The following is a 20,745-nucleotide window of genomic DNA, read 5'->3' on the forward strand; positions in this document are numbered from 1 at the left end:
TTTGAAATAAACATACATTTGGCAACATCTTTTAGGTGTGGAACTACACCAAGATTACATGGTTGGGATTTTATGAAATTTCTAAAGTGACTTCCACCCTAGAATTATTAACACGCTGTCCCTCATAGGATTCCTTTTCTCAGCCTGTCCTAGACAATGAACTTCTGCTACTCCTGCAGTGCATTAATGTAAACTAACAACTTTATTCAAGAGAAAGGTCATTTGTAAACATTTACCAAGTGTGTTGTTATAGATAAGTTAGGCTTTCTCTGCTGCCTTTCAAAACGCAGAATGAAAGGACCTAAATTCTATAGCTAAGTAGTTGCATGGCCTTGAATAAGACTTTATCTTTCCTGTGCCTCACTGTTCTTATCTACAGAACAGAAGGGTTAAACCAGATGATCTCTAGTTCTTAAAATAATTTATGATTCGATATTATTGTTAATTAGGGTCCACTCTGTCCACATATTTAACTTCGAATTTGATCAGTACGAAAAGATCATTCTAAAGGAAGTCAAGAAACCTAGGAATGAATTCCAAGTTCACCACCAGGTAGATGTGTAATGTGGAACAGAGACAACTTCACTTTCCCCATATGTTAAATGAAATGATAACGCTCATGCTCATCCCTCAGGGCTGTTTTTCAGGGTTAACCAGAAAAATCACATGAATGTTCTGTAATCTGATTAGTACTAGAGAAAGTAGAAGTGCAATTATTGTTAAAGCAGATGTTCGAAACACTGTACGTTATCACTCCCAACAAACAGCAGGCTGAGTCCACCATTTATCCTTAGGGCGTAAGACTTGTTACTGTTGCTGAGTTGTGGTAGGTGTGGTAATGGAATATGTCAGTGTGAGAATGCGGATGACTGACTGTTCAGTCCTGATATCTGCAGAGAGCACCTGTCTTTGAATCGTTACAATAAAATACTGAGATACACAAAAAGAGAAGCAAGAAAGAAAGTGAGAAGGAGGGAATTCACAGGCAGAGGAGGAAGAAAGGTGAAGGCAAGGCAGCTAGGAAAATAAAAGGCGAGACAGAAGTAAGAGGGATGGGGAGGAGAAATGAGCATTGGCAGGGCAGGAACAGAAGTCAGACTCGGGCCGCGGGTGGGTGGCGAATGAGCCGCTACTCCGGTGACTTGCCAAACAGGCACCAGGCGGAGGAGGGGAGGAGGAGGGTGGGGCTTGGGAAAGGGCAAAGGCAGGGCAAGACTTCAAAAGGAGATGACTCTCCCTAGTTGATGCCACCAGTGACCACCGAATCCCAGGGCAAAGGGACCCAACGCGGGATAACAGGAGGAAAGGCCAGCTGCAGAGGCAGTCCGCGGGCTGGCGCGCACACGGGAGAGGGGCGACCCTTGGGAGCGCCCCGCTGCCCCGCCACCATGTGCGAGCTGTATTGCAAGCAGGACACTCTAGCGTTAAGGAGGAAGCATATCGGGTAAGGGCTCCCCAGCCCCAAGGAAAGGCGCAGAGAGAGGGAAATAACTGGCGCAGGGGGCTGAGAACTGAAGTGCCGCGGGGAGCCGGCAAGCGAGTTGCTGCGCGCAGAGGCTCCGCGAGGGCCGCTGACGGCTGAGGGCGAGCCGCAGCCTCCGGCCGCGAGCGCCCCCAGCGCCCCGAGCGCCCCGAGCGCCCCCGGCGCCCCGAGCGCCTGCGCGGCCGCCCGCCCGGGCGCCTCCCAGCCCGCTCCAGCGCGGACCCGGCTCTCAGCCCGGGTAGGAGTGGGGCTGCAGGCGGGCCAGAGTCGACCCTTCGGGGTTAATGGCCCCGGAAAGAGAACGCCGTTCCAGCGATGGGCGCTGGGAGCAGGAAGGGTACCACGCACACCAACTCGAAAGTTATTCAATACTATGAACTCGGAAATATTTTTGATGATGGCTATGCAGACAAACTAATTCTGACTTTCGTTTAAACTGAACTTATTGCAGCTTGGTTAAGAGGTGAAGGGTTAACCCAGCCAGTACAAGAACTTTAAAACAACCTTCTTAAGGGTAAGATACTACTTACCCAGCTTAGTCTCCCAAGCTGCACCCTCACTTCAGTGTAAAAATGCAGTGTTTTGTCCGTGCTATAAAGGACTTAGTAATACGCTGGTGAGCGTATGGGACTGGACGTTGTCAGACCTGGGCTCTAGTCCTAGATGGGTGTCATGTTACCTGTGTGACCTTTGTCAAATTAATTTCCTCTTCTGTGAAAGTAGGAATAACATTCTGCTTCACGGGACCGAGCAAATGAGATTAATAAATGTGATCTTTCTCTTTTTTTAAGGTACACGTAAAAATGAATGACTGTGGCCTTTTGCGACCCCTACCTAACCCCTGTAAAACCAAGGGTCTGCAATATTTACATGTAATTAACAAGCCCTGCTTCGGTCGGTGGGGAAGAGGGTGAGGAGGGGGGAGGGGGGAAGAGAGAAACAGATAGATTTGGGGGACACAAGCAAGAAAAGAACTAGGGTCCTCCTTGGAGACGTGATGGGCAGTGTCTCATACTGAGGTTCCAGATAGCAACCTGGGAGCTTTCTAAATGGTTTAGAAGGCTGGTTAGAGCTCTCTCAACCCCGCGGTAAGGTCAAAATGGTCAGATTTCTCCTCTTTACCCAATCTCCCCTTTTTCTTTTATCTAATCACTACTCCTTTCTGTTAGTTTTCAATCCTATATAGCTAGATTCCAATGAAAACCTAATGATTTCTGACGCGAATGGAACAAATTCTGTGAAAGGAGGAAGGTAGCCATGAACTGACTGAAAGAATTTTACCCGAAATCTGAGTGTCAAGGAGGAAAGTACATAAAACGAGCCAAGGTGAAGTCTTTGAGCCAAGGTGAAGTCTGCAGTTTTCAGCCCATATTCACAACAAAGGTTTTCTTTGGATTTTAACTTGTAGATATAAACTAACAGCTGAGCTTGAACAAATAAGAATTCTCATTAGTTTCATTTTAGCTGAAGACACTTAATCTCAGGCAGTTTTAAAATTCAAGATGACCTATTCACAGCCATCAAAATACTTTCTAAACAATTGCATATCAATTTAATATATAAGCATCTACCTTGTAAACTACCTCTAATGTGTGTGACATTTTTTGTGCATGTGAAATCACCAAAATAAAAATAATAACATTTTCTAAATGTTCATAGGGCCAAGATCAGAAAACTTTGTGATGTTTCTATGTTGCTAAAATTTACACTCCCAGTATTCATTCAAATAACCAAAAATGTGGATGACTTTATTGTGCTCAAAAGAGTGGATTAGGGGGTTAGAAGAATAACTGGATTTTATTACTTAAGAATGGAAAATCCATTTGATACAGGACAAAAACCACTCAAAGACATAAAAGTGATCTCCCATGAAATCTCTTGCATAGTATTTAACACTAAATTATTTGTATTTAGCCTTTAGTGCTATTTATTTCGTTATAAATTAGGTTAAAAGGAGCTAGAGAGAAAGCAAGCAAGTATTATCTTGGGCATGGCATAAGACAGTCTACTTTCAAATTCTGGTTTTCTTACTTACCGGCTGTGTAACCTTGAACAAGTCCCTCAATTTCTTTGTGCCCCAGTGTCCTCACCTATAAAAATGAGAATGATAATAATTCCTATTTTGTATAATTGTTGGGAGGATTAAATGAAATAAAACTTATAATATTCGTCAGTTCCTGACATATAGTATCCCTCAAAAATAAGTTTGTTTGTTTGATTTTCCTAGTAGAATAACATTTGTCAAAGGAAAATTAGTTATTGGTTTGCATAATTAGAGCTGTCAGAGTTGATCCCAGTTGCCTCTAAATAGGGTTGTCAAATCATGACAAATTTAATATAACAAGCATAAGAAATATAAGCAGTGTCATGAATGGGGGATTAAGGTAAAAGGTTCCTGGCTGATAAGAAATTTTAAAAAAACATGTCACTCAGATTGTGTTTTCCCTTTCCTTTATGTAATTGTAATTTTCCACTTATCATGACCTTCATGGAGAAGGGAAAACACAAGCAGACCAGAGTGTTTCCTTTCATTATTTCTAGGCCCTCATGCAAAGTTTTCTTTGCTGCGGATCCCATCAAAATAGTGCGAGCCCAGCGGCAGTACATGTTTGATGAGAAAGGCGAACAGTATTTGGACTGCATCAACAACGTCGCCCATGGTAACTGTCCTGTCTTGTTGTATCTTGAAGGAAACCTTTATGGAGTAAGGCAGACTTGGCACCATTAATATTTATTTGCCCCGGGAATTGCCGTGGCTGCAGTTCCTTTGCAGAACAGAGCCAGAGTTCTAGCAGAGGAAAGTTGCAGCAAAATGTGGGTCAAAAAAAAGTTCAACTTTTGTTTCCTTGCTTCAGAAACCCCCTCACTTGTCCAGCATTTAGTATTGTAACTCATGTCTTTGGCTTTTGTCTCTTCAATTTTAGTGGGACACTGTCACCCAGAAGTGCTCAAAGCTGCCCTGAAACAGATGGAACTGCTAAATACAAATTCTCGATTCCTCCACGACAACATTGTGGAGTATGCCAAGCGCCTTTCCGCAACCCTGCCGGAGAAACTCTCTGTTTGCTATTTTACAAATTCAGGGTATGTTTCCCGGTTTCCCACCCACCTCATTCCCAGCAATCTCTTCGATTACTCTCTCACACATACCTTTTTCTTTTTGATTCGTGATGGAGCACAGATGTCTAAAAAGGTTTCCTGACATTCTTGCCATTTACTAAGTAACTGTACACTGGGAACCAGACAAGTCTGGTTCTTCTGCTTTAGACAGGACAGTAGACATCAGGTCACAAGGCTTTTGAGCACAGCCTATAGCAACAGTCTGTTGATTAACATGTGCGTGCCACTCAACTTTTTATTGCTGTGTTTCCTCTGTGAAAGATGCAGAAGACATCCCCTTAAGTAGCCCCAAAGGGCAGATACTTAGGTCATAACCACGGCAAAAATATTCAAGTCTGGTGTTCACGTGAGAAAATCTAACTAGTTGAATGACCCTCGCCTCTTTAGGCAGTAGAATAAGTAGCTAAAGTACCACGAGCCTAGGTAGTTCTTTGAAAGCATGAAATTTTAACACGGAAAGAACTGTACTAAACAAGCTATTACTTTTGTAAGATTTTTGGTTTATTTGTTTCCTTAAGCGATTGAAAATATTTCTGCAACACAAAAGCAAAGAAGGAAAGGATAAATTCAAGTGAATAGAGACGTTCCAATTTTTAACTTCAAATTCAAGTTATTATATATCCATTCTATGGAATATTGTACCAACATTCATAAGTATGTTTTGAAAATATATGCTTAGCAACATGTGAAAAGCTTACAATGAAATGTCACATTGAGAGGAATCTGGATATACAGTATAAACTCATATTTTAAAAATGATATATATTTATGTATGTGTTAAAATTGACTATTAAAAATTCTGAAAATGTTTGATTAGATGATTCTGTGGTTCACTTTTCTCTTTTCATTTTAAAAGCAAATTTTTAACTGAAAGATCATTCTTTTTCTCTTTGTACAGACTTAAGATATTTTGTTATAAAGCATTCTTACTTTCAATAAATTAAATAGCATAATATTTGACTTTTACTGCTAAAGAATCCTACCCTGTCAAAGAGGGGGAAACCCCAAATAATACTGTCCCAAACGACTGGAGGTGATAGAGCCAGGGATAATACAAAGAATAATCTTAAAGTTAAACAGGCTTCAGTCTGAAAATTGACTCTGTCTCTTATTAGCTATGAGAATTTATTCTGGTCACATAATTTCTGAGGCTATTTCCTCATCCATAAAAAAGGGATGGCAATACTTGCCTGGCAGAGTAGTTATGAGAACAAACAAAACACTCAGAATGATATCTGGTGATAGAAAACTTTCCACAATGATTATTTTCTTCCCTTATGTCTGAGTAGTATAGATAGACTCTCTGAACCAGAAATAAACAATGTATAAGTTTTAACTGTGCGCCATTCTGAGTCACATGATGAAATCTCACACCATCTGGCTCGGTCCCACCTAGGACGTGAATCATCCCTTTGTCCAGTGTATCTACACTGCACACGCTCCCTATCTGATAGTCACTTAGTAGCCCTCTCAGTGACCAGATCGACTGTCTGATACCCGAGAGTGTAGCAGTGCTTGTGTTCAAACAATCATGATTTTACTGAATAATGGCCCCAAAGCACAAGAGCAGTGATGCTGGGAATTTGGATATATCAAAGAGAAGCCAATGAGTGCTTCCTTTGAATGAAAAGTTTAATGCAATACAATAGGATAATTTTAGAGAGAGACCACATTCACATAACTTTCATTATGGTACGTTGTTATAATTGTTGTGTTTGATTGTAATTGTTGTTAATCTCTTTCGGTGCCTAATTTATAAATTAAACCATCATAGGTGTGTATGTATAGGAAAAACCACACTATATACAAGGTATGGTACTATCCACAGTTTCAGGCATCCACTGGAGGTCTTGGAACTAGCATACCCTTTGGATGAGGGGGAGACTACTCTAACCAGAATTTTATAACTTTTAATTAAAATTTTGAAATATTTTTAAAACAGCTTATGTCACATTGTTCCTTCTCTGTTATCTTATAGATCTGAAGCAAACGACTTAGCCCTGCGCCTGGCTCGGCAGTTCAGAGGCCACCAAGATGTAATCACTCTTGACCAGTAAGTCTTGGGTAAAATATTTCCAAGCAAGAAGATTCTTCAGAGACAAAACCGTACTGATCTTATCCATACTAATACCATAAGTACATGTAGAGGGGGGCGGATATGTGGCATAGTGATTTTTACTACATGTTAGGGTATTAAGACCAGGTTAGGCCTGCAGGATGCTTAATTCCTTCAAGAACCTGAAAACAAGGGAGGCTCCTTTGCGTGCTGTGGTCATGGCCAGATGGGCTTTGCATGAATTGGCACTTAGTTTTCACACAATAACCATTTATTGAGCCACTACAGTGTATAACTCAATCTTTTTCAAGATAAAAATACAATTAGTTTCTTAAAAATTCAAGCATTCACTTCACTATTGTGATTATGTACTGTAATTAATTTAAAAGATAACAATTTAGATCAAATTTTAAAGAAAAGATGCAGCCAAGTGGAAGTTGGTAGTTTTTTATTAGTTTATGACAATTAATAGTCACTATTCAATTTTGCCTCTCAAACATGAGCTTATTACATTTTAAACAAGAAATCTAACAATTTCCATCTTTATGAAGGAGATTTTTTTCTTTTTTAAATCTCAGGCACAAAGGGTTGAATTGAGCATGCACCTTATTTCTTGCCCTCTATAGGCTTCTCTCGCTGTATGTGTTGGTTGGTGTATTAGTTTTACATTGTTGCTGTAATGAACTTAGTGGCTTAAACAAAACAAATTCATTCATATAGTTCCTAAGTCAAAGTCCAAAATGGGTCTCTCTAAGCTGAAATCAAGGTGTCAATAAGGCTGGGTTCCTCTGGAGGCTCTGGGGAAGAATCTGTTTCTTGCTTTGTCCAACTTCTAGAGGCCACCTGCATTCCTTGGCTCATGGTCCCTTCCTTCATCTTCAGAGCCAGTCATTACATCACTCCAGCCTCTACTTCCATCCTCATGTCACCTCCATGTCTCTGACCACCATCCCCCTGACTTTCTTCGCTTATGAAAACAGGATTACATTGGACCTCCAGGATTACTTCTCCGTCTCAAGATATTTAGTTCCATCGCATCTGCAAAATCCCCTTTGGCATATAACATATTCTTAGGATCCACGGTTTAGGACAGGAACATCTTTGGGGGTCGGGAGCTACCGCAATTGATTTTTTGTTTCTCCTTTATTCCCATTCTCCTCCACCTGTAGATAACTATTTTAGTGTGTCTAATGTATATCTGTTATATTTGTATTCTTGTAAAATGTATGTTATTTTATGTGCCTCTGTTATAATTTTACAAACCTTGCTATTTCTGCTTTTATCCTTCGGCACTTTTTCAAGATTCTACGTTGCTGGGTGTACCTCTATTCTTCTGGTTCAGTGCTGTCCAATAAAAATATAACGTGAGCCACATAGGGAATTTAAAATTTTCTAGTAGCCATTATATTTGAAATATCATTTTAACATGCAATCAATATAAAATATATCGAAGAGTTTTTTCTCTCTCTTTTTTTCTTTAAAATCCAATGTGTGTTTCACACTTATAGCACATCTCAATTCAGAATAGCTGCATTTCACATTCTCAATAGCTACATGTTTCGAGTGGCTTCCACAGGGGACCACATGGGTGGAACTATTGCCTGTCATTCCCCCCAGTGGTGGATACTGTGGCTGCCTTTTACCCTCAGCCACCATAAATAGCACTGCAATGAGCATCCTTGCACATATGCCCTAATAGACCTTTCTGAGAATTTCTTTGGGATAAACACCCAGAAATAGGATTACTAGGCCATAAGGGTATTAGAAACATTACCAATTTGACTAAATACTGCCAGATCCATCTCCAGAATGGTTGCAACACTACGCAGTGCATGAAATTTCCCGTTTTCCATATCCTCACCAAAATCTAATATACTGCTTTCTAACTTTTTTCTAATTTTTACCACCAATCTAACAGGTGTAAAATGATATCAATGTTGTTTTAATTTGCAATTTTCTAATTATGAGTTTGAGTATGTCTTCATATATTTATTATGCATTTATGATTTCTCTTCCGAAAATTACTCGTTCATATTCTTTGCCCATTTTTTAAATTGGGATTCTATCCTTTTCTTGTTGGTTTGCAGTTACTCATATTATCTAGATCAGAGGATCTCAATCTTGACTATGTTTTTAGAATTACCTGTGGGTTCTGTTTTTTGTTTGTTTGTTTGTTTTTAATACTTATGCCCAGGCCCCATGCCAGACCAATTAAAGAGAATCTCTTAAAGTGATTTCTAGGAAACAGTATAGATTTTTCAATTTCCTGAATGATCTTAATATACTGGCAGAATTGAGAATCAACATTTTGGGTATTCATCTCTTACTTTGAGACATTTCAAACATCTTTCCCCTATCTATCATCTTTTTAACTTTGTTATTAGTGTCCTTCAACAGAAATCTTTAGTTTCATCAAATCAAATACATAAAATTTTCATCTTATGGTTTGTGTTTTCTAAGTTTTCTTAGTAGCTCTTTGCCAACTCTCAAGATCACAAAGATGTTCTTTATTTTCTTTTACTACCTTTATATTTATTCCAAATATTGAATCTACCTCGAGTCCACTGTGTTATCACTTATGTGTGAAAATACCTCTGAGCTCTCCTTCTGTCTCAGCCATCTCTTTGTTTTTATTCTAATGCCACATTAATGCTATTATTATGGCTCTCTAGTATGGTTTAATCTGTAATAGGGGAAATCTTTCCTCTTTGCGTTATCTGTTCGTGGGCCTTTTATAATTTCTTTTCCAGATCTCTCAATTACATCTCTGAGCAAGAAACAGAAAGGGAAATACACAACCACCTGCATTTTAATTGAGAGAAAGGAATTTCATAGCCACTTGCTCACCTCTCAATGTTAGCACTTGATTGGTTTATTTCATTTACTATTTATTTTACTTAATAAATATATACCATAATTTAGCATAGAGCAATTCAAGAAGTTCTTGAAGAGAACTTCCGTTCCTTACCAAGCTGTATTTGCCTGACATGTGCAATCAGACATACTTTGAAAGCCATCCTAAACAGAAACTGAGCTCATTCTATGCATAAAGTTACTTTTTACATTCACTAGAATGTAACTATAAAATACATTTAAAGAATACATACGTGTGAAGTTTTTCATGAATCTATAGAAAATATTATTTTTTACATTTGTTTAATCTAATTTAGCACATATAACTGAAATAATTTTTTTCCTGGCTAAAAAAAATTATCATGAGGATACATTCTTGGCTTTTCACGCTTTATTACATGAATAAAGAGAACTGGCAAATTAAATGCCCAGTCTTGCCATGAAAAATTAGATCCCATATGCTTAAATCTGGCATCCATGGTGAGATTCCCCCTGGATGATATGCAATACTATTTTTTATATGACAGAAAAACATCCTTCTCTGAGCAATTTTGGTTGCTGTTCTTTTTCTTTTCAGTGCTTACCACGGTCACCTATCATCTTTAATTGAGATCAGTCCATATAAATTTGGAAAGGGCAAAGATGTCAAGAAAGAATTTGTGCACGTGGTGAGTATTTTAGAATCTGAGACTCAGAATGTTAGTACTGGAAGAATGCCTAGTGATATAACCCAGTCCAATCCTTTCATGGAAATGAAACCGTGAAAAAGAAAGGAAGATAGAGAGCAGTATGTGAAGTCAAAGCTCTATTTAATGACAGAATCTGGTTTAAAATCCATCGATGCGTGACACAATGGGCGAATTAGTATAGTTGTAGTGTTAGCTGTTATTCACAACCATCATTTTAATTTTCTTGCCCCTTGATCTTTAATTACTTTTGTTATCACTGATGTCAGCTTGAAATTCAGAGTCGAATTAAGTGTGAATGACTGTCTTAAAATTAAACTGCTCTATGCTATATTGTTATATAGATTTATTAACTAAAATAAATAGGAAACAAAATAAAGAAACCAATCAAGTTGTCAAAACAGGAAAATTCATTTGGTTTAATTAAGCATCAATAGACTTTCTTAAGAGAATCATCAATACCTTCTTGCGGAATTTTAAGATCTGAATCAATGTGAAGGCACTCTAGTTTTCTGAATGATTACAATTTGCTCTATAGTTGGTAAGTGTTGATTTATTTTCAATCTAGAGTAGTTAATACAGTTTCTGTTCATTGAAATTTTCAAATAATTTAATAATACTTGTTCATCTGAATTTGGTCTTTGTGTGAAAAGGGATGCAGTCTTGACTAGAAAGGGGCTGGGTACAAATCCAAGCTCCTGTTCACAATGCAAAGATTTCAGTATTTACAGAATTCAGAATGTTACAGAAAAAGAACTAAAAATCCTAGAATCACTTAAGTCCATATGGTCACCTTTCTAATAAACTCTTGTGGGGAAATGCCAAATTTTAAAGGCTCATTTGTCCAAGAGGCAAATCATAAGAAACTGTATCATTTGATGTTTTCAGGCACCGACTCCAGACACTTACAGAGGAAAATATAGAGAAGACCATGCAGACCCAGCCAGCGCTTATGCAGATGAAGTAAAGAAAATTATTGAAGAAGCTCATGAGGGTGGAAGGAAGGTTTGTATTTACATCTTTGGAAACATTTTAACATCTTTTATAAAAAAGATTTAAATCACTGTGATACATTGGAGAGATGGGAAAGAATTAGATTTCAATTCTCTTCCTTCTTTGGTTACATTTTCATTTGATTCAGACTTCAAAAATATCATTATTATAGTCATACCTCTAAGACGGTGTATTTTTATTTACCCTGGAAATACAAACACTGCTTCTTTTCCAAAACTGGTGGCCTAACGCTGACTTCCCAGTGGGATGCAGAATCTGGTCCAAAGGGGCAGGGGAGAGAGGATCAAGGAAGGTGATAGACCAGGGACAAATTATTCCAATGGAGAACGGCGCAAGGGGCTAGTATATGGTAATGGGAAGGGAAGAGGCAGAGTGACCCTGGAGCATCAGGACCAGTGATGTCTCCAGGACCCACAGGGAGCATTGATTGGTGCTTCCCTCAAACTGGTTCGACTTGCCTGAAGCTGCAGAGCTTAGGTAAAAGTCACGGCAGAACAAGCTTCTTCCGACCTCGACCTAGACATCTAAGACAGAACCAGAATTCTCCACAGGAGAAAAAGACTTTCCATTTTCTCAGGCTTCACTTTATTGTCCTCAGCTCAACAGTAAATTCTCAGCTAATTTGAGGATTACTTTATGTGGTATTTTAATGTTTTTTGACACATGTTTATGGCATCGACATGACAGTAAAGAAAAAATCTGAACTGATGTAAAAATAAAGCCTTTGCTTTTCCCCATTTAGATATTCTTGTCTTAATGACTGGAGACTCATTTACATTTTTCAACTGTTTTTTTCTTTTTCTTCCTAACCCATTTGATTCTCATACCTTCCTACATGATACCTGTGCAGGTAGACTGAAGCTCTGCCCGTTGTGGGAGCTTCATACTTTTTCCTCTTCAAATACAGTCTTTACTTCTTTACATGAACAGTGAACACTGCATCTGTGGGGAGGGGTGGGGAACAACTATGTTTCCAAGACCATAGTCTTTTGCTGCTAACACTGAATCTTGGTTCACTTGACTTCATATCTCGTAATATTTTTATGCTTTCTCTTCTTAGTTCAGTGTTATCCATTTTGTATTTCTCCTTTCTTAGCTTCTAGAATACTTCCTCTGTAGTTTCTATTGTGAATTGCCTAATTCTGTTGAGTTAAACCTGGTTCAGGACAAGAACTAGAAGTACAGCATAGTAACTAGTATATGGCCTCAGATCACCCTCTCATTTCATTAGTGCAAATTCCAGGCTCAGACAGTCCTATTTCACCAGAACCTGGGTAATTTTTAAGAGATTCATATCAAGACTGATCAAAATATCAGTCTTAGGCAGTTGATCCAAATGAAAACATTGCATTTAAATGGAAAGCTTTCTCTCCATTTTTCATGGTAACTTCATTGATACCCTAGAATTTCAGAAACTAACGCTTTTTCAGCACAAACATCTTTTCTTTTTCATCAAATGGCTTATTTGCCAGTTGCCATGGGCCCATTCCCAGCCATTTTTTTAAAACCTGCTCTATAAGAAGTCCTCTTTTTTAGGTGATGTGAGGGGGGGCCTAATGGACTTTGACTCCATCTTCTCTTGTATAGATTGCTGCCTTTATTGCTGAATCCATGCAGAGTTGTGGCGGACAAATAATTCCTCCAGCAGGCTACTTCCAGAAAGTGGCAGAGTATGTACTTAATGTGGGCACCCTTGGTCAAACTGAGGGCACCGTGATGATTCTATAGGGCCATTCTGGTCATTAAAATATTGAAGTACTTCCAAACTAGCTGGTATATCGCCACGTTGGAGTGCCTGCCACCCCAGGACTCCTGGAATTCCTCCATGTTCCCAAGATCCAGTGAATAAAGGGCTTCCACGCGGTCCATCGTGGGGGCTTCCAGGACTCTGCTTCAGCCCCTAGCCTGACAGCCTCTCTCACTGGCTGCTGCCATAGCCTTACCAGTTAGTAAAAATGTGAAGATTAACTCTACTCAACACTACTTCTTGTTCACAACCTTCTCTTCCCACGTAAAATACTGCAGAAGAATTTACTTTAAGTAGAACAAACCCAAACAATGTAGAATAAATCTAATCTGGAAATTATGTGATTATATTTCAAAGTCATTTTGAGCACTGACATATTTTTAATAAAGATTACAGGCTTCAAGTTAACGACATTCTTTTTCTTAAGTCCTAATAATCTGTATCTTTGTGGGTGGGAGTGGGGACTCTCAGCGACCTGAAGGCATTAGACTGTCTCTTTGCTTTTCAGATATGTACACCAAGCAGAGGGTGTGTTTATAGCTGATGAAGTTCAGGTAGGATTTGGACGAGTCGGGAAACATTTTTGGAGCTTCCAAATGCATGGCGAAGACTTTGTTCCAGACATCGTCACGATGGGAAAACCAATGGGCAATGGCCACCCCGTGGCATGTGTGGTAACAACCAAAGAAATTGCAGAGGCCTTCAGCAGCTCAGGGATGGAGTATTTCAATACGGTATATTTTTATCTGTGACTTTACTGCTAAGAGGGGAAAATAATGCATGTTCTTATACTTCTTGCCTATAGAGTAAAGGTTAAAACAGTATTGCCAGCTAACCAGTCCAGGACCCTAGCCAAACTTTAATCTAGCTATATTTCATCAATCCAGCACAATTCTTACATTTTCTCTTCTGTATATTTCCCCTTCTTCAAATGTTCTGATTAATTGTTCCACTGATAGATGGCTTCCCTGCTAAACTCTAGACATTATGATATTTCATTAACAGATATGACTTTTTTTGGTTGTTTTGTGTCATATTTAAATTTTTTAAACTTCTCTGTTTAGGTGATTCAGTACCATAAAAGTTATAGGCTGTCATAGGACATACTGAATTTTTATTTCCTTGGTTTTACCCCTAAAAGCCATAAGCTTTAAGCTTAGAAAAATTCTTGTAGTTTGTACAATACATAATAGGATTTCTTATCTAAGGATATAAGTTATTTAAAGAAAATGTCATTGCTTAGTTCTTTTCACACTATTCAAGTGCAGAAAACTGTATCCCCCTCGCTCTCTGAAATCCTTAATTCCCAACGCATTGTTTATATTTCGTTTAGATAAACCAATAAATTTATCCTGATAAATTTCCTGTGTACTAGTTATGCAGCATGGAGAACATAATTTGGAATGAATCTTCCTTTAATCCTGAATGAATAGAATCATGCTATATTCTAAATCTGTGAAATTAATATCACAAGAGAAAATGTTATTGAAATTATATCTTTGCTTACTTATGTATGAGCCACATTTCTCATAGTTGAAGCAATTCCACTAATTCGACTATTATGTTTTCTCATTAATCTTTTTTTCTGAAGTATGGAGGAAATCCAGTATCTTCTGCTATTGGTTTGGCCGTCCTAGATGTAATTGAAAATGAAGACCTTCAAGGAAATGCCACAAGAGTAGGGAATTATCTTACTGAGTTACTAAATAAACAGAAGGCTAAGCACACTTTGATAGGAGATATCAGGTATGTTCATTATGATGTTGTCATGTAGTTATTCATTTTTCCAAGTGAACTTAGCTCACATTTTATCTTATACATTTAAAATAAATTACATAAAACTAAATCTAGAAAACACTGAAAACATAAAAAACAAAGCTCATTCTTAATTGAGAACCCAAGATATCATCACTACTATTAAATTTGGGGTGTATATCTTTTCTGACTTATATGTTTTTTAAAAGATAAAGCTGTCATAATTTCAGTACCAAAAAGACGAAAAGAAGGGATTAAAGTAACTTGCTTTTAAAGTAATTTAAAGTAACTTTAAACTAAAAATTATTTAAAATAATATCTTGGAAAACTCAATATTTTGCATAGATATATACATATAAATAGTAAACATTTATTATCTTTAATTTTCTGACAAACTAAATACTCCAAGGAGGTTGTTTTTAAGCCTTTTTCTTTTATAGTTAAGAGATGAGGAAAAAACTGGATGACAAAAACTAGGAAGAGCTGCAGATACTGGATTGATATCTTGAATTAGAATTAATTACAGTTACTCTTAAAGGGAGTCACATTCAGCCTTGAATTAAACTGAAGTGTAAGGAGAGTGTTAATTTTTGTGACAACGCAGTGTTTTAATAGAACGTGTGTCAAGTTTTCTTTCCTTACCTCCCTCAGGGGCATTGGCCTTTTTATCGGAATTGACTTAGTGAAGGATGGTCAGAGTAGGACTCCTGCCACAGCCGAAGCCCAGCATGTTATTTACAAGTAAATGCTCTGCCATTCCATTTCTGTCTGGGTTCTGGGTACCCACCCTCTTGAAAGCTTCTTTTATTTCCTCCCAACTCTCCAACTAAGGAAAGTTTAAGACACATGTAATTTATAAGTGTGAGCTTCTTCCATGCAAAATAGTAAACTGGTCTATTTTCGCATCATTCTTATAGAATCTTAGTTATCATTTGTATGCCCTCACATGTATTTCCTGTTTCCTAATTAGGATGAAAGAAAAGCGGGTGCTTCTCAGTGCTGATGGACCTCATAGAAATGTGCTTAAAATAAAACCACCTATGTGCTTCACTGAAGAAGATGCAAAGTTTATGGTGGACCAACTTGATGAGATTTTGACAGGTCTGTCCACTTATTTTTAAGATGCTTCCTTGCTTCAACACCCACGCTTCCCACCTTCAATCCAGGCTTGGTCACACATGACCGTGCATCTTGTTATTCATGACAGACACGAAAGAGGGCAGAAATGAGTGTTAACTTTGTATTTAGAACTAGAAAAAGAGAGCTGAAAAATAATAACTACATCATGAACTCTTACTTAAATCGAAATTTTCTGTTTTTACTCATACCACTCAAAACCTAAGCTTTTATTGAAATGGCACACAGTTTTGTTTTTACCATTTATTTTCACTTTTAAAAAAGCTGCATGTCTGCATTGTACCATGTACCACAAATGTTCTAGTGCAGAGGTCCTCAACCCCCAGGCAAGGACCGGTACCAGTCCATAGCTTGTTAGGAACCAGGTCGCATAGCAAGAGGTGAGCAGTGGGCAAGTGAGTGAAGCATCATCTGTATTTGCAACCACTCCCCGACGCTAGCATCACCGCCTCAGCTCCATCTCAGATCTCCAAGTATTAGATTCTCATAAAAGCACCAGTCCCTGGTTCCCAAAAGGCTGGGAACTGCTGTTCCAGTGTACAGCATTTCAACATTGTGCTGTGAAAATACGTGAAACATTATTAATAAAAATTATAGCCTATAGGTTAACAATTATTTGCTATATACTGAATCATTTGGTTTTGTGTATTTCACTTATTACAATTTAATTTTTGAGAACTTCAGCTTGTCATTCAAAAGTACAGCCTGTCATAGGAATTTATCTTTTGTTTATTTATACTATACAATTAGGTTGATATAAGAAAGTCAAGTAGCAGTGTAAAACCATGTTACATAAAGCAATGTGAAATGCTAAAATTTTTGTTGTCGCTTTGGTTATATTTTTAAGATTCAACTTCTCTGCTTCCTTCTCAGTCTTTTAGGCCAGGACAAGGCTGAGAAGCCAGGAATCAATGTAGTATACAAAGTCCATAATTAATGTTTGAGAACTTGAGCGTCAGCTAGAGTTACTTGTACTAAGTCGCTCCTTTGGACCAAGAGTATACCGACGCCCAAACCTGGCAAATATTCCTCACATACCTGCATGTCCTCTGAGTCCTTGAAGGGCGGGGCTGAAAAAGAGTAGAGGTTGGGGCAAGTCCGTCACTATTACTTGAAAGTCAATTCAGAGCTTAAGCATCATTAGTGATGGGCCAAAGAATTTCCTTTGAATAAAGTGACCAAGGTATAGCTAACATGGTGCCAATGCCACTTGTAAGTGATAACGATGAAACACTACAATAAAAGCCCAGAAGTAGCGATTTTCAGTCTGACACATTTTTAAATGCATTTTACCTCTTTATTCTTAAGGGTATTTCTGTAGATACCAAAGGGGTTTTTGAGATTTTTATGTTCTATCTTCTCCATTGTACCTTTCTTGACGTAGTTTTAGAAGAAGCCATGGGAGCCCAAACCGAGAGTCTGGTCTCTGATAACACACTGTGCAGAACAAAGGTAAGAGTCTGCTACCTTCATTCTTGAGGGAAACTTTTAAAACTTTAAGAATTTATGAAAAACGAATGCAAATTTTAAAAAATTGTACAATGACCTTTAGAATAAAACCACTTTTGCTAGGATTGGCTTATTGTTGCAATTTTGAGTGCACAATTAAATTTCAAGGCGTGTGTCAGACCACTTGAAAGGAATAAAGCCAAAGAACCATTCTTATAGGATCCAAAAACCCCTCGGGGCCATAAAGAGGGAATTAAAAATATAGAGAGATGATATGTGTTCTAAACACCTTCTTGTTTACTCTGAAGACCGCCTGGCACTGCCTCAGATTCCCACATGCCCTTCCTTAAAATCGATAGGCGCATTAGCAGCATGGCTCCACAATGCCAGAGTTCGGTCCTGAAATGAACTCAAGTAGAGACTTCCAATGGCCACTGGGGCCTGGGAACCATGTGGCACCGAGTGGCCTAGTTTCTGCATTTGATGTGCTTCCAGCAGAGGGCCTTTCCATTCTCTCCCTGAGCTGCCCGAGTGTGAGAAAGCGCTCCCTGGTTCAGGAAACAATAAGGCAAAAAACTTGAGGAGCTTTGTTGCATAATTTGTTTATGACTCTGACTCATAAAGGAACACTCAGTGCCTTGAGCCAGCCTGCACATCCAGTGCAGTCAGCAAAGTCCTTTTCCAGACTGCAAAACATTAAGCCATCTGAATGAGAGCAGATGATTCGCTAACAGGCCCGCTTCTGACTCTTGGTACAACACAAACCAATTCTAGAAATCAATGATTATCTGTCTAGGACAGAATCACAGGTGTAAGAATTGAGCAAACATTGAAAAAGAGCTTCACCATGAGAAATCTTGCTTTGATGTTAGCAGAGTTAACACACACCTCTAAAATACTGGCTTGGAGCCCCAGAGTTTATGTCAACATCACATTTCAAATGTCTTTGGAAGATACGAGTCAGTATTGCGTTTTGTTGCGTTCTCCACTGTGCTGTGTTTATCCGTGGTCCTGTGAATCAGCCCTGGGAAGCAGGACAGATTAGAGGTGGAGCACCAGTCCACTGGAGTTTGTGTGCCTGTTTTGCAGATGCCTAAGGAAGCATGCTTGGAATTGCTCAGTGAAGGTGCCCCAGACCAGAAAGAAAATCCTAGCCAAAAGAGAAACGGACTGCGCACGGATAAACATTCGCTGCTCAGTAAGAGGCTCAAGACATGAGAGATTAGTGTTTTAAAGCAATACAAATGTCCTGAGTTACAAAGAATGAATGGAAGCGTCTCTTCTGTTTAATAACTCTGTTGCATTCCCTAAAGGTAGACTTTGCATTCCTTTTACATTTGTAAATCAAAAAGGTAAATGGATACTAAGAATAAACCAAGGGATGATCAAACCATGTCAAGATTATTAGTTTAGCCTCTAGCCTATTAATTCCTTACTTGAGATTTCTGAATGCACTTAATTTATTCCACTAACTTTAAGCTTCGAATTGAGTATTATGTTGGCAGTCTTACTTCTCAAGCTTTAATGACTGAAACAAGAGAGCAAGTACAACAGATTCCTTAACTTAAGTGCCTTAAGATATGAATTCTATAATGATTCCGTCTATATATATTTATGGGCTGTAATAAAATAAAATATGATGTAAACCCCCGATTTTTTTACTAGCAAAGTGTTTACCCTTCTTTTGCAGAGACTATTAAGGGTTGGGGTGGTGAAATTAGAGCCATTTTGGAAAAAAATCACATACAGAAAATGTTAATAAGTTAAAGTATAATTCAGATCTCTGTCAGGCAACTAGACTAGGTTAATCATGATCTCGTGGGGACTTGGGTCGTGGGCAAGGAGCACACTAGAAACACCTTAGGTATGTGGCTGGCACAGCAGCAGCAGCCGAAGCACTGTGTTCACAATCAGGGGACTCTGTCTACTTAGATTGTGTCGCCTTGGCAAGTCACTTACCTGTCAGGTAAGAAATTAGCTTTTAACCAAACATCTTCCCATCGTCAAATTTGTCATGCACATCCCTTCACACACAGGAGTGTCTCATACACACATACACACATGCACACATTTCTAACCAGACATGAGGAAACCTGGGACCTCAAGGGGCTGGTACCATGAGACATCCACGTGGTGCGTACTGTACAGAACTGGAAGGAATTTGAATCTTAGTATTGACTTCCCATTGTCTCTCTATTGCCTTTCACATAGTTATTAAACTTCGTGTGTGTTTTTTGTTCCATCAAGAAGAGGTAATAGTTTTGCTAGGGCTGTTTCACGATAACTGAGAAGGAAGTTGGGAGGAAAATTAATTGTAAAAAGCTTCCTTTCCGAGTTCATCATTAATAAAAATGCTTTAACAATGCAAGGTCTCATTATTAAATACTTTTTACTGCTAAAAGTATAACTGATTCTGGATCCTGGCTGGAAAAAGCTGAAGTTGGTTTCCAGAGCTGGCAAAGAGGGAAAGGAATAGAGGTCTCTGTAGTTTGCTTTTTGCAACAAGATAATGATACGATAATCAGACCTTTCCTGGTGCAGATCAGCACTCACTTTTGTGAGCGCCCCTTGCCTCCTTTTACTGGAACTGGTATATACAGTCAAAGGAGAAAGGAGAAACCCCGTGCCTGTGTTAGTTTTCCAAGTATAAAATAAGAGAAAACTAAAATTTCATTCTTCAGTATACTCCACTCTTCATGATCTAAAAATTAGGTTTATGATGAGGAAGCGAGAGACAGAGATAAGAAACCACATGCGTGTGATGTCCTGGTAGCAGCCTCATTTCTGCGGCCTCAGAAGAGAGTCTGCATCGGTTTGGGTCCTCTGAGACTCAAGATAGATCCCAAGATGGATGTTACACCAAGATAGTTTGAAGTACGAGAGATTGATAGGGGAAATGCCTGTGAAAGACAAAGTTGTGAGAGAGCAGGAGCAGTCAGGAAAGGCTTTCAGGTCTGACACTTGTGACAGGGGAAGAACCAGAAAGGAGGACTGGGTAGGAAGAGTCAGATGGAAGTGCAGCTCTGGGAAAGTCTCCGCCAGTACATCGGGGAGCTCTAGGGCAGATTGTCCACAAAGGAGAGTGCACTGGACAGAAAGGACCAGGCCCTGGTACCTCTGCTGACTTCCCTCTGGCTGGAAGCTCTCAAGGGCAGCATATCCAGCTTACACGCTGCAGTGGATCCTGAAGACACTGTGACTGGGGCCATCAGCTGAGTGCACTCCTCGCCACAGGTCCGTCTTGAAGGGAGAGCTGAGCAGCTCACTCCCATGGCTGCCAAGTCCACCCCCTGTGCCATGCAGATCCACTTCCCCACATGTTGTGGGAAAAGCTCCTCAATAATTCCTCAGCGAGTATCTCTTCCTGAAGGGAGACTTAGAAGAGTGATGTTAGTGGCGCATCCTACAACTCCTGCCACTGTAAATTTGCCCAAGGTCACAACTG

General features: G+C 39.0%; 1 protein-coding gene across 3 annotated transcripts; it reads left to right on the forward strand.

Annotated features, from left to right (window-relative positions):
• The first annotated feature begins 1,229 nt into the window (after nucleotides 1-1,229).
• On the forward strand, nucleotides 1,230-19,665 carry ETNPPL (ethanolamine-phosphate phospho-lyase). Of its 3 annotated transcripts, XM_016140853.2 has the most exons (14): nucleotides 1,342-1,444; nucleotides 2,653-2,828; nucleotides 4,025-4,143; nucleotides 4,408-4,567; nucleotides 6,582-6,656; nucleotides 10,090-10,180; nucleotides 11,087-11,203; nucleotides 12,800-12,882; nucleotides 13,468-13,693; nucleotides 14,551-14,705; nucleotides 15,366-15,455; nucleotides 15,685-15,815; nucleotides 17,236-17,303; nucleotides 18,390-19,665. In XM_016140853.2, the coding sequence occupies exons 3-14, from the start codon at nucleotides 4,089-4,091 to the stop codon at nucleotides 18,516-18,518; spliced, it is 1,380 nt and encodes a 459-aa protein (XP_015996339.2). In that variant the 5' UTR covers nucleotides 1,342-1,444; nucleotides 2,653-2,828; nucleotides 4,025-4,088; the 3' UTR covers nucleotides 18,519-19,665. The 3 variants fall into 3 exon arrangements, with proteins under 3 accessions (XP_015996337.2, XP_015996336.2, XP_015996339.2); XM_016140850.2 differs by lacking the exon at nucleotides 2,653-2,828 and having other exon boundaries at nucleotides 1,231-1,444; XM_016140851.2 differs by lacking the exons at nucleotides 2,653-2,828; nucleotides 15,366-15,455 and having other exon boundaries at nucleotides 1,230-1,444.
• Nucleotides 19,666-20,745: the final 1,080 nt, after the last annotated feature.

This window comes from Rousettus aegyptiacus, unplaced genomic scaffold (genome assembly GCF_014176215.1).
Source record: "Rousettus aegyptiacus isolate mRouAeg1 unplaced genomic scaffold, mRouAeg1.p scaffold_m13_p_10, whole genome shotgun sequence".
Classification (NCBI taxonomy): domain Eukaryota; kingdom Metazoa; phylum Chordata; class Mammalia; order Chiroptera; family Pteropodidae; genus Rousettus; species Rousettus aegyptiacus.

What these genes read in the sequence shown, in the direction of transcription:
- ETNPPL (XM_016140850.2), top strand. Translation starts at nt 1,245, where the DNA reads ATGCCACCAGTGACCACCGAATCCCAGGGCAAAGGGACCCAACGCGGG. An exon ending in AGAAAGAATTTGTGCACGTG is followed by an intron (nt 10,181 to 11,086) that starts GTGAGTATTTTA and finishes TGATGTTTTCAG; the next exon opens with GCACCGACTCCAGACACTTA. An exon ending in ACTTTGATAGGAGATATCAG is followed by an intron (nt 14,706 to 15,365) that starts GTATGTTCATTA and finishes TACCTCCCTCAG; the next exon opens with GGGCATTGGCCTTTTTATCG.